At 45.9% G+C, this 13,528-nt stretch overlaps 1 protein-coding gene across 4 annotated transcripts in view; it reads left to right on the top strand.

Annotated features, from left to right (window-relative positions):
• Nucleotides 1-246: 246 nt before the first annotated feature.
• Nucleotides 247-13,528, top strand: part of TCP11L2 (t-complex 11 like 2) — a 40,989-nt gene continuing 27,707 nt past the window's right edge. The window contains exons 1-3 of one of the 4 annotated variants that reach the window (XM_027541894.1): nucleotides 454-624; nucleotides 10,131-10,274; nucleotides 10,730-10,919. In XM_027541894.1, the coding sequence (XP_027397695.1) occupies nucleotides 10,763-10,919 (157 nt within the window). In that variant the 5' untranslated portion in view covers nucleotides 454-624; nucleotides 10,131-10,274; nucleotides 10,730-10,762. Of the gene's footprint in view, nucleotides 333-453; nucleotides 625-10,130; nucleotides 10,275-10,729; nucleotides 10,920-13,528 lie in introns of those variants that run through there. The other 3 variants (XM_027541895.1, XM_027541893.1, XM_027541896.1) reach the window with 3 other exon arrangements.

Raw genomic sequence — 13,528 nt, 5'->3', positions numbered from 1 at the left:
CCCTGTAGACCAGTGGGGTCAATCCAGGGCTTCACGGGACGATCCGCGGGCGGCTCCGCCCCGCCCCCAGAATCCCGGCTCCGCTCAGCTCCCCAGCGCCCCGACTGGCCCCGCCCCCAGAGCCCCAACAGGCCCCGCCTCCAACACCAGGCGCTTGGGAGGCACGGCTGCCCCAGTTCCGTAAACACTCCTCTCCCCGCCCCTAGCAGTACACGGACTGCACCATTCTCAGCCCACGGGGGGGAACCGTTCCCTCTGGCATCCAAAATACCCCCAATCCAAGCTCTCCTGGCTCTCTTTCATTCGAAGTTGAGGCTGATGCTTTCTATAAGGTCAGATCTGTCAGAACTCTGACATCAAAGCTGAAGTGCCCTAGGTTTACCCCTCTCCTTGATGCGGTTTTCCCCCCGCTCTCCGCTTACGTGGTGGCCACTCCGTGGCTGCCTCTCTAGAGTCCCTCCTGGCCCTTTAAATACCGCGTGGGGGGGTCGGGGAGGCTGAGGGTTATTGGACTTGTGAGTTTCCAAGGTATTTGTGTGGTCCTGGGCGAGGGAACACTCAAAGACCCCTGACGAGGAATCCTTCAGTCGTCTTTCTCCTCCGCCTGTCTTCGTGCCGGAGCCGGTGTGTACCATCCCCGGGGAAGGGGTCGCGGGCTCTGAGGTGACGGGCCAGATTGGCAGAGGGGGACGCGTCACCACAGTAGCTGCCCGTCGGCCTCCCCCACTTCATCTCGGAGCTGCGTCCTGGGACCCGCGGCCAGGGGCGGTAGAGCCCGGCTTCTCGCTTCCCCACCCCCCTCCCCATATTCCTTGTTTGACCTCGAACCGCCGTCCCGCGTGGGAGCGGGGCGAGGGCACCGAGTGGCCGCGGCGGGTGTTGGGGCGGCCGCGGGCTTCGGGCCCTGGAGGGGCCGGGGTCGTGGCTGCTTGGCCTCTGTTTACCTCCCGCTGGGCCCTTGCCAGCGGCGGCGCCACGAGCGGCTTCCCACCATCCGGGCTCCGGGAGGGGGCACCTTGTAGCCCCCGACCGCTGGCCCGGCTGGGGTGGGTGAACCGAGCCGCGGTCAGGCCCGGGAGGGGCTCCGATCGTGTGTTTGGGGTTTGTTGCCGGGGTTTCCTCGGTACTCGCCTCGGCCTCCGCTGTCCCCTCCCCCAAGGGTTTGTTTTGACAGGAAACGTGCTGCTGAAGGGGAGGGGCGCCCAGGGGACGTGGGCGAGGGTTGTGCAGATGCGTTCCCGAGATGGTACCCTCAGTTACCCGGAGGAGGCGGGACATGCGGGTCAAGCCCGGGTTCGAACCCCTGAGGCCCTCCGGGGTGGTTTGTGCTTCCCAAGGCTGCTACTTTGGATGGTGCCACTCCAGGTCACAGCGATGGTTTGGGGTGGCACGTGGACGAACATGGTTAAGTGTTTTCATTAGTGTTAAGGAAAACTGTTCCGTTAAACCGAGCGATTTCACAGTGATAGAAAGTTTCCTTTCAAAGCAAATCTATTTAAATACAAAAATCTCGTCCAGATAAAGAGAAGTGTTTGCTAGAGCACAGGTGAGGATTGAGATGTGGAAACAGACGTGAAGAGAGGTCGTCAAGTGACTAAGTCTTGGGAAACGTCATCTTGGATGGTTATCCTGTTACTTTGACGTTGAAGAAACTAGAGAAGCTGTCTTTGTCCCCAGTGGGCCCCTTGGGCCCCAAGATCCCCGTGGTCCCATGGTCTCCAGCCCAGTCAAAAACCTTGCTCTGTCCAACCTGCCAAATTTAATGAGGCTATGGCAGTGGTTCCCACTTTAGGGGTGCCCAGCCTGCCTTTTCCTCTTGCCTCCGGGGATTTCATCTATCATCCTGGCAGCCCCTGGAGGTTGCCTGACTTAAAGTAACCCAGGGCTGAAGATACCCAGTCGTGTATGAAGCAGCTTCAGTGCCCTTTTGTGGAGGGTTGAGGGCCCAAAGGAGGAAACAGGTACTAAAACAGGTCCACCAGAGGTGGGAGAAGTGTTTTCAAGTGTGCACAGTGCCTAGAAATCTTTCCCTGATGCTGTAATGTTATGGGTGGCATGAACATTTGCTTTTTTAAAACAATGATTGGCTTTGTTGGCATTTATCTAGCCCTTTGTTGGCTCTAATTTGATGAAGACCAGTATTCTGTAGCTGAATGAAACAGGCATCTACCTCTCTGCTCTATGGTTTTTGCTTTGCTGCGTGTGGATAACTCTTTAGCACTGCTATTGTTTAGGAGTGGTTCTAAAGCAGCACTTTGCAGAAGATGAAGATTTCCCATATCATCTGCAGGGTTTTCTTCAAAGTCCAACCTGACTCCTGTGACTCCCTACCCTTTACGACAGATATATGAATGCTTGTCCTTGCACCTGACCTTGATTGGGTCTTGAAGGATGATACCTGCTAGATGTTTCTTGAAATTTTCTCTTTTTCATGACTTAACCTTAATTGGCTGGGTTCCATTCCTCAGGGCCCTGCTGGATAATCTGAGTAATTCACTTCAAAATGCTTCTGACTCATGCTAGCTATAAGCAATTAACCCCTTTGATAATATTTGAGTTTTACAGAGGGATTTTGCAGTTCATAAAGAAAGGCTCCCTGATGGAGGATTTTCAGTCACTGTAGTGCGGTAGGTGAGAGTAATTTTGGTCAATGAACTCTTTCAGTGATGCCCTTCGTGGTATGGCACTTGAGCAGACACCCTGGGGGGAAAGTCAGCTGGTTATCACATGTGCAAGGCTCCATGTGGTGATGGATAGATCAGTTCAGCAGCATGGGAGTGGAAAGAATGAACAGTTCTCCACATTTTCTGTAGGCATCCTAGAGTGGTAAAGAGCACAAGCTTTAGGGATCCACTGCCTGGATTAGAGTTGTGCCTCTGCCACTGCTGTGAACCCTAGAGCAAATTATTTAACCTCTCTGAGCCTCAGGTTCTTCCCTCTAAAAAGAGAATAATGATGATTTTCTTTTGCTAACAAGGTTATAATGAAGATTCAAGAAGATAAAACATTTTAAGCACTTACTATAGGGGCTGAGTCATAGTAAGTACTCAATAACTGTTACCTCCAATTGTTATTTTTTGCTACCAGTTTAGCATTAGGAGGGTGGAAAGTTACAATGTGCAAGTTTCCTTAAGCGCTGGGACTGTGAGTCTTTGCTAATTTGAATTATTGGTGCTTTGGAAATGGGTTGAAATAGGCACTGGAAATTGGAGGAAGAAGACATAGCTTCTTCCTGAAAGGAGTTTAACATTTAGTGGGGAGACAGATTTGCAGAAGACTATCTTTCCATGACCACATATGGGAATATAAACAATGTGACTGAGACAGAGTAGAAAGGTAACCCAAGTTGTCTTGTGAATAGTGTGACTTAATTTGTTGATCAGTGATTCTCACTGAGCTCTTGCTCTATCCCAGGCAGCATCTAAGCTCTTAAATGACTAATAAATGGAATGAGTAGGAAACTCAAGGAAGGTCACTTTGAAGTTGTAACATTTGCTTTCAAGTCTGAATGACAACAAGGCTCCAACCACACAGAGATCAGGGAAAAGAACATCCCACTGGAAGGGAATAGCAGGTACAAGTGCTCCAAAGAAGGAAGTTTGGCATGTCAGAGTGACCCAAAGAAAGCCATTATGTTCAGAATACGAAGAATTAGGGGGAGAATGGTAACAGAATAAAGTGGACAAAGGCCAAATCACAGAAGGATTATAAACCACTGCCAAGAGACCTTGTAGGAAAAGGGGACCCACCTGGAGAAGAACACTTAAAAGGGATTTCTTTTGCCTTTTCTGAAGGGTTCTGGACAATTTCTGGTTTTATTCACTAGGCACTGTTCAAAAAGGACATTGGGAAAGTTTGACTGTCTAGAAGAGATTTTATAATAGAGTGCTATCTAAGCTAACATAGCAGTGGGAACAATCAAGATCTACGGGATCTACGGGATAAATAAAACTATATTTATTATTTAAAATAAATAAAACTATGGGAGACTGGACTGTTCTGAATGAGACTTGAACTTTTAGTACAGTACTTCTTCTAACCTTTTACTTTGCAGTCATTTCAAACTTACAGAAAAAGTTGCAAGAACAGTACAAAGAACTACTCCCTATTGTCTACCTTTTACTCATATTCACCTATTAGCATTTTGTTCCATAGGCTTCATTGTTTTCTCTTTTTCTCTCATTTGAATCATTGGAGAGAAAGTTGCATATATCATAGGGCTTTATTCCTCAATGCATAATCACAGCATACTTATCAACTTCAGTAAATTTGACATTATAATACAGACAGTAGATTCAAGTACTGTAACTGTGTTGTCAACTGATGCAATAATGTTTGTTATAGCATTTTTTAATTTGGTACAGGATACAGTCTGGGATCATCTACTGCCCTCAGTTGTCAAGTCTCCTTTCATTATCCTCAACCTTTCTTTGTTTTTTATGACACTGACGTGTTTTAAAAATTCATAATTTCTAATAAGAATAAAATAATATTTCATATCTGTCAAGCACTTAGTAGGAGTTTAAATACATAGACTATTTCAATTACAACAATTCTATAAGGTTGATAATACTGCTGTCCCCAATTCATCAAGGGTAAGTTCCCTGTCTCCAGTCTATAAGTCTCACGAGTTGAGATAAAGAATCCAGTCCTCCTGGCTCCAGAGCCAGTGTCCTAACTGCCTTGGTGACATGTGCATGGCGACTGGTGGATCTTTGCAGTTCTGAACCGGTGCAGGATCATTTGCAGGTAGATTTTGCAAAGTAAAGTCAGTTATCTGGACGCAGCCTGAGGATCACTAGCAAATTAAAAATTGATTTCCCCCTTATATGTGGTGAAATGCAGGATGAGCCCCTTCAGGTCTCTGTAACTTGTTCCCTCTTCTCTAAAATGCCAGTGGTCATATAGCTATTCATTCCCCAATAAATATTTAAGTGCCTCATGCCTCCCAGTCATTGACCTTGGAAGGAATGATTATACTGCCTTTATTATTATAAAATGTGGAACAGTACAATGAAAAATGTGATTATTCTCTTTGAATAGTGATACACCATAGTGCTGGAGGCTTTGTTTTGGTGTTACCTCCTCTCTTCACATTGACCTTACCTTTGGCCATTGAGTAAATCCTCCCATGTGGGATGAGACGTGGTGCTCCCGGAAAGTTGTCCAGTTAGTTTGTGAGTTGCACTCGTGAAGGTTAAGTAGATCTAGTTTGTCGGTATTAGAAGCATTACATTTCTTAAAGAAACAACCTGCTTTTGTTGTCACTATTCTAAGAGAGAATCCAAAACAGCTTTAAAGGCAGTCTACTTACCCTTAATGCTTTTGAGTCAAGTAGCTTTGTCCCCAGGTGACCTATGTGGACACCTGAGACCAAGAAAGGTAAGAGCAAGTATGAAGGAACTTGCAGAAGATTATACCATGATGCGCCATTTGCTTTTGATTTTTGTATTTCAAACAAATGCAAGAGTTCTGCCCTAGGTCAACTCCCAGTCTTTGTTATCTGTAGGAGAACATGCTTTTATCACCATGGAATGAAACTGTTCTTCCCTCCAGAGTTTCTAATGCCTAAAATGATGATAATAACAACTACCGAAGCAAGTAATACTAACAACAGCAAACATCTGTATCCTGTTTACTCTGTATCAGACATTGTTCCAATATACACTGCCTGAATGAAATCTCTCACCAACCCTATGAGTTAGGTATTATTAATTTGAGAATGCAGGCCATTTCTTTTGGCCTCAAAGAAGTTTCTGCTCAGATCCATGAAAACCCAGTTGTCTTGTAGAGGTTTCTACCAATTAAACAGGATTTCTGAACATTTTGACGCTTTTACATTTTATTTACATCCCCTATGCCAGAAACTCTACTTCCAGTGAATTGTTGGAAGAAAGCAAGCTGTGTATGTGCTATGCTCAATCACTTCAGTTGTGTCCAACTTTTTGCCACCCTGTGGACTGTAGCCCACCAGGCTCCTCTGTTCATGGGATTTTCCAGGCAAGAATACTGGAGTGGGTTGCCGTTCCCTCCTCTAGGATATCTTCCCAACCCAGGGATTGAACGTTCGGTTCCTGCGTCTCCTGCATTGCAGGCAGATTCTTTACCCACTGATCCAGCTGGGGAGCCTGGAAGAAAGCATAGTTGCATGTTATTGAGCATGTCTGCCATGAAACATTTGATTTCTCAGAACTTCTAGTGATGTGATGCTTCACAGAACTCTGGGTTTATATAGCATTTTAGCAGTTCCTCATAAAAGGCACCTGATAGCTGGTCCAACCCCCTCAGAAAAATGAGGTGAAGAGAGCAGATGCATTGTGGGTGAAGTCATGCAGCAAATCAACAGCAGAGTCAGGCCTCACACCCGGCACTTCTACCTCCCAACCTGGAGCTTTTCATTTTTAAAAAATCTTTGTACTTAGCTGCCTCGTTAAACACAATTAAGAAACCTATGAGGTGTGCCATTCAGCTGGAGTATAAAAATGAAATGGACAGTTTTAGCTATTAACCTAGTTCATAAATTCCAATGGATGAAAAGCTTTTATTCACTTTTACCTAGAAAAATAGCCAAAGTGAAGAGAAATGATCTCAGAGCATCATGGCACAGTTGTCACAGTTGAATGAATGAAAGAAATAATAAAGTGGAAGCAGAGCTTAAGGTATTCTAGTTTAAGAGTATGACAGGACCAGGGAATATTGAGTCCTAAGCCTCATGAGGCAGGTAGAGGTGGTAGGTTCTTTGTTCCAGGCCTTAACCTGTGCAGCAGCAGGTCTGTAAATGTGGAATATCAGTTTGCAAATGTTCTGGTTGCAATTGTACCAGATGGGATTCGGGGATTCCGATTCAGCTGACACCGAATGAATGCTTGTCACACACACTTGACGCTGATGGTGGACGAGACAGTTCCTGCCTTAGTAAGGGGAGTCAGAAGTAGCCAGGGGAGGAAAATAGCTATGAGAGTCTAAGTACTATTGGGCAGATACCGGAGATGTGCTGCAGGTGGACAGAGAAGAATGCCCTTAGCTCTGGCCAGGCGTAGAGGGAGGGCTTACCTGGTTTCCTTTCCTTGAAAACCAGCATTTTCGAGAAATGCCACCCATGAGAAGTAAAATATTGGCAAAGAGAGAAAGCCAGAGGGAAGGGCAAGCACTCCATTTTGGGACTTGGGGATTGGTGGAATTGAAAAGATTAGAGTGGACCATTTTCTTCTTCCTCTAGCCCCAGCCACACCCACACGTCCTTCTATCAGATGGTTGTTAAAGCGCAAGGCTAGTTTGCCTGGGGTAAAGTAGGTAAGCCCACCACTGAGAATGCCAGGGGTCAGACCTTTCGTACCCTGTGTCCAAGGTGTTTGGTTTTGGGACTCTGGGAGTAGTGTCTCTATGGGGAAGCTTCCTGGCAGCTCCAGCACCACCCTCTCCTTCCCCATCAGTCTGCAGAGGCAGCCTCTGAGTTGGTGATTTTCTGTTTGCAAAAGTGGAGGGCTGAGCAAGGGTGCATTTCTACAAGTGGCACGACTGTGGAGACTGCTTGCGTGAGGCCAAGGGCAAGTGCCCTTGACTTCTGACCTTCAGTAAGTCCCTCTTAGGCCCATCCATTTCGGTCATCACCCAAAGGATAAAAAAATAGCCCTGTTTCTCTCAGCAAAGGCTCAATCCCTCTACTTGGTCCCCAGCCTGCCTCTCCTTTCTGGTGCTTCCTCAGCAGTGCCTTGGTGTCCCCTTCCTTGTCCTCCAGCATCTGACACACAGCTTTAGGTAACTGGACTTTAGAGCCACGAGAGGATGGCCTTGCATATTTTGTTCACTGTTACTTTTCCCTGGGCTGGTGCACAGTAGGCGCTTAATACATTTGAAAGGGACCATTCGATAAAAGACAGAAATGGTATGGACCTAACAGAAGCAGAAGATATTAAGAAGAGGTGGCAAGAATACATAGAAGAACTATACAAAAAAGATCTTCATGACCCAGGTAATCACGATGGTGTGATCACTCACCTAGAGCCAGACATCCTGGAATGTGAAGTCAAGTGGGCCTTAGAAAGCATCACTACGAACAAAGCTAGTGGAGGTGATGGAATTCCAGTGGAGCTATTTCAAATTCTGAAAGATGATGCTGTGAAAGTGTTGCACTCAATATGCCAGCACATTTGGAAAACTCAGCAGTGGCTCCAGGACTGGAAAAGGTCAGTTTTCACTCCAATTCCAAAGAAAGGCAATGCCAAAGAATGCTCAAACTACCACACAATTGCACTTATCTCACACACTAGTAAAGTAATGCTCAAAATTCTCCAAGCCAGGCTTCAGCAATATGTGAACCGTGAACTTCCAGATGTTCAAACTGGTTTTAGAAAAGGCAGAGGAACCAGAGATCAAATTGCCAATATCCGCTGGATCATCAAAAAAGCAAGAGAGTTCCAGAAAAACATCTATTTCTGCTTTATTGACTATGCCAAAGCCTTTCACTGTGTGCATCACAATAAACTGTGGAAAATTCTGAAAGAGATGGGAATACCAGACCACCTGACCTGCTTCTTGAGAAACCTGTATGCAGATCAGGAAGCAACAGTTAGAACTGGACATGGAACAACAGACTGGTTCCAAATAGGAAAAGGAGTACGTCAAGGCTGTATATTGTCACCCTGCCTATTTAACTTCTATGCAGAGTACATCATGAGAAATGCTGGGCTGGAAGAAGCACAAGCTGGAATCAAGATTGCTGGGAGAAATATCAATAACCTCAGATATGCAGATGATACCACCCTTATGGCACAAAGTAAAGAGGAACTAAAAAGCCTCTTGATGAAAGTGAAAGTGAAAAAGTTGGCTTAAAGCTCAACATTCAGAAAGATCATGGCATCTGGTCTCATCACTTCATGGAAAATAGATGGGGAAAGAGTGGAAGCAGTGTCAGACTTTATTTTTGGGGGCTCCAAAATCACTGCAGATGGTGATTGCAGCCATGAAGTTAAAAGACGCTTACTCCTTGGAAGGAAAGTTATGACCAACCTAGATAGCATATTAAAAAGCAAAGACATTACTTTGCCAACAAAGGTCCGTCTAGTGAAGGCTATGGTTTTTTCAGTGGTCGTGTGATGTGAGAGTTGGACTGTGAAGAAAGCTGAGCGCCAAAGAATTGATGCTTTTGAACTGTGATATTGGGGAAGACTCTTGAAGAGTCCCATGGACTGCAAGGAGATCCAACCAGTCCATTCTAAAGGAGATCAGCCCTGGGTGTTCATTGGAAGGAATGATGCTAAAGCTGAAACTCCAGTACTTTGGCCACCTCATGCGAAGAGTTGACTCACTGGAAAAGACCCTGATGCTGGGTGGGATTGGGGGCAGGAGGAGAAGGGGACGACAGAGGATGAGATGGCTGGATGGCATCACCGACTCAATGGACATGAGTTTGAGTAAACTCTGGGAGTTGGTGATGGACAGGGAGGCCTGGCATGCTGGGATTCATGGGGTAACAAAGAGTCAGACACGACTGAGCGACTGAACTGACTGACTGAAGGAACTTCAGGCATTTCCAGGCATTCTGTGGGTAGTTGTGGTTTCATGTTCCGACAGTTTTAAAACCTCAGAGAACCTCATTGCTGGTTCAGGTTTAAAGACACTCGATGAACTCTTACTGTCATTACTATCTATTCAGGATTTGAGGTGCCTTTCTCCTCGTGCCTGGGTTTCCCCTCAGTGTCAACTAGCACCACACTCATGTATCAGGGCCAGCTCCTTCACAGGCGTGGCTGAGGATCCTGGGTTCTGGCCTGAGCATCCTGCATACCCCAGGTCTCCTTTCCAGGGAGTGACTGGGCCCACTGCCCTGCCCTGCCCTGGAAAGCAATCTGAGGTCCCAGAAACAGCCCTGGATATGGAGTCCAGGGACTGGCTTTGTGGCACAGCAAGTCTCCCAGAGCCTGTTCTCCCCCAGCCTGTGAACCAGCATCTTTGTGCCTGCTTGTTCATTGGGTGGCTGTGGGTACTTGGTAAATTATCAAGTACAAACCAAGGATTGGGCCTTATGCTGTATAGTGTGGCAGTTTGTGGCCACACTGCCACAAACTGGATGAGGAAAACCTATAGACTTGCCAGCCAGAGCTGTTACTTAGTAGCTCCTCTTTCTCCAGGAGACTCACGACAACTAAAGAGACTGATTTCAAAAATATTTTATGTAAAACAAAGACAGAGGAATAGTAACAGCTAATATGTGAATGCTGTGCTAAGCACTTTAATAAGATGAATCCTGTTTCATCTTCAAGCAACCCCATGAGGTAAGTCTTTCAGCCCAGCTTTACTCTGGAGGGAAGAAGTTGAGTGACTTCTCCAAGGTCACCTGGCAAAAGACAGAACCAGCTTCTAACCTGGAGCCCCACACTCTTAACTCTTACCCCTTACCCTCCCATGCTTCAGCAGCCCTCAGAGGAGAGAGTATGTGCTCTGTTTAAGGATCTGTTCTTGGATCTGTTCTTGCTGGGAGCTGCTCCATGTTCACACTGAGTGTGTCCTGTGGGAGCTCATACCTGTGCCTCTGGAGTCCCTTTCTGAAGGCAGTCTTGCAGGCCTAGTGACAGGCTGACCTGGGTGCCACGGGAGGAAGGAGGTCATCTGCTGGGGGCCTTTCCAGGGCTGTGACACAGAGGACGTGGCTGTCTATGCTGGGAGAGGCACGGGCACCACTGGTGGAAGCACCGCGGAAGGCTGACGCAGGGTCTGTTTGTCTGTGCAGGTGCTGTCTCTACCCACACTCCCGCGACACAAAATGCCCTTCAATGGTGAGAAGCAGTGTGTGAGCGAGGACCAGCCAAGTGATTCCGACTCTTCCCGGTTTTCTGAGAGCATGGCTTCTCTCAGTGACTACGAGTGCTCCAGGCAGAGCTTCACAAGTGACTCCTCCAGCAAATCCAGCTCTCCTGCCTGTAAGCCGACAGGGAGCACAGCCTGGGGGGTACTGTGCATGGTTCTAGACACACATGTTTGTTTTTTCTTTTAATCAATATTTTTAAAAATATTTATTTATTTATCTGGCTTGGCCAGGTCTCAGTTGTAGCCTGCAGGCCCTATTTTTAGTTGCAGCATGTGCACTCTTAGTTGTGGTATGTGGGATCTAGTTCCCTGACCTGGCCTGGGATTGAACCCAGGCCCCCTGCATTGGGAGCATGGAGTCTTACCCACTGGACCACCAGGGAAGTCTCTAGATGCATGTTTGAGTGAGAGCAAAGTCCTGACTTCCCTTCCTTTCTAGACATACTGGAATGTCACTGGAAGGGCACCCCAGCTGTCTTGTACACACTCTCAGCAATAAATAGCCACTGAATATTAAAAAGCAGAGACATTACTTTGCCAACAAAGGTCCATCTAGTGAAAGCTATGGTTTTTTCAGTAGTCATGTATGGATGTGAGAGTTGGACCATAAAGAAAGCTGAGCACCAAAGAATTGATGATTTTGAACTGTGGTGTTGGAGAAGACTCTTGAGAGTCCCTTGAACTGCAAGGAGATCAACCCGGTCAATCCTAAAGGAAATCAGTCCTGTATATTCATTGGAAGGGCTGATGCTGAAACTGAAACTCCAATACTTTGGCCATCTAATGTGAAGAAGAGACTCATTGGAAAAGACCCTGATGCTGGGCAAGATTGAAGGCAGCAGGAGAAGGGGATGACAGAGAATGAGATGGTTGGATGGCATCACTGACTCAATGGACATGAGTTTGAGTAAGCTCTGGGAGTTGATGATGGACAGGGAAGCCTGGCATGCTTCCCTATGAGGCCATATGGTCTCAGAGTCAGACAGGACTAAGCAACTGAACTGAACTGAAGTTTACAGTCTGTCTGTTTTTATTTTCGTCACTGTCTCTGATCTTTGGTTTGACTATAAATCAGGTCTTCCAACCCCACCCTGTCTTCTCTCTTACTTGGTGGAAAACTACTCCTCAAGATATTTTTTTGAGTCACATTCAAGGAAGAATTCAAATCAGTCCTTTCTGATTTACATGGAAGGAAACTTGCCCCAATTCAAGGGTCAGGCAGGAAGTGAAATAATCTAATGGGTTTCCTGCTGATTTCAAAAACTGTTGTGCAAATCACCCCAGAAAAGGGGTGCCCATGAGGAGAATTACTACACTAGGGATGTGAGAGTTAAAAGATGGCCATGGAGACGTCTTTTTCCTTTTTTGTGTGTGGACGCTAGAGATGTGCAAAGCAGTGTATTTGTCTTTTATTTATTTTTTTTTTTAGCTTTTTAATTGACATTTTATATAGGAAATATAACCTCTTAAGTTGTCAGTGCAAATGCAGAGAGACGCAACTAACATTTAATATGATCAAATGCCCCCTTTGGAAAAAACTTGTTCATCTGTATTTAAGTTAGCACATTCTCATTTTTTAAAACATGGAAAAGTAGATAGAAAAGAAAATATTGCCCTGGTAGGCTGCAGTCCATGGGGTCGCGAAGAGTCTGACACGACTGCGCGACTTCGCTTTCACTTTTCACTTTCATGCATCGGAGAAGGAAATGGCAACCCACTCCAGTGTTCTTGCCTGGAGAATCCCAGGGATGGGGGAGCCTGGTGGGCTACCATCTCTGTGGTCGCACAGAGTCGGACACGACTGATGCGACTTAGCAGCAGCAGCAGCAGCAGCAATGTCACTCAAAGATGACAGCTGTGACAGTGTTTTGTCGTATTTTCGTTCTTCACATAGACATACATGTGCACATGTACTCTTTTTGCTTACTATTATAACTAAAACATTTACTCATGATAATGTATTTTTAAACATTTTTATGATTGCTAAGCTGCTAAGTCACTTCATTTGTGTCCGACTCTGTGCGACCCCATAGACAGCAGCCCACCAGGCTTCCCCATCCCTGGGATTCTCCAGGCAAGAACACTGGAGTAGGTTGCCATTTCCTTCTCCAATGCATGAAAGTAAAAGTGAAAGTGAAGTCGCTCAGTTGTGTCCGACCCTCAGCAACCCCATGGACTTACTTTACCAAGTGAATGTACCATCAGTTTATTTAACTTCTGTTTATCATTGGGCATTTAGTTCATTTCCTTTTCTTTTTTTGCTTTACAAATAGTGCATTATGAACATTGCCGTGCATAAAGCCTTTCGAGGAATTCCTTTGTATATAATTAGATTCCTGGACTAAAGGGTACAGACATTTTCAAGGAGAATGTTAATGGGGAAGAGAATTGGCAAAAGAATTTGTTAGCAGCCACCCAGCTTTCAGTGCTTTTTCTCATTCTTTATACTATATACGGGGTTGACGTCTCCAGCAAGGCACCTGAGCGTCCTGAAAAAGGATTTTACTAATTGTGTACCACCATTCCTTCCATTCATTCCTCCTCCTCTTCTTCCTCCTCCATCTCCCTCTTCTCCACCATCTCCTTGTCTGCTGCTTATTTCTGAAATTATTTTAGATAGCAAAGCATTGGTGGCAGTCAGCATTATTTAAGGCAATGGTTTTTAATTAACAGAAGCTGAGAGTTCCAGGAATAATTTCAAAAAGACATGACTTACTAGAGT

This window comes from Bos indicus x Bos taurus, chromosome 5 (genome assembly GCF_003369695.1).
Source record: "Bos indicus x Bos taurus breed Angus x Brahman F1 hybrid chromosome 5, Bos_hybrid_MaternalHap_v2.0, whole genome shotgun sequence".
Classification (NCBI taxonomy): Eukaryota; Metazoa; Chordata; class Mammalia; order Artiodactyla; family Bovidae; genus Bos; species Bos indicus x Bos taurus.
Note: the sequence above shows the minus strand (reverse complement) of the source record. Positions and strands in the feature narration are given on the sequence as shown.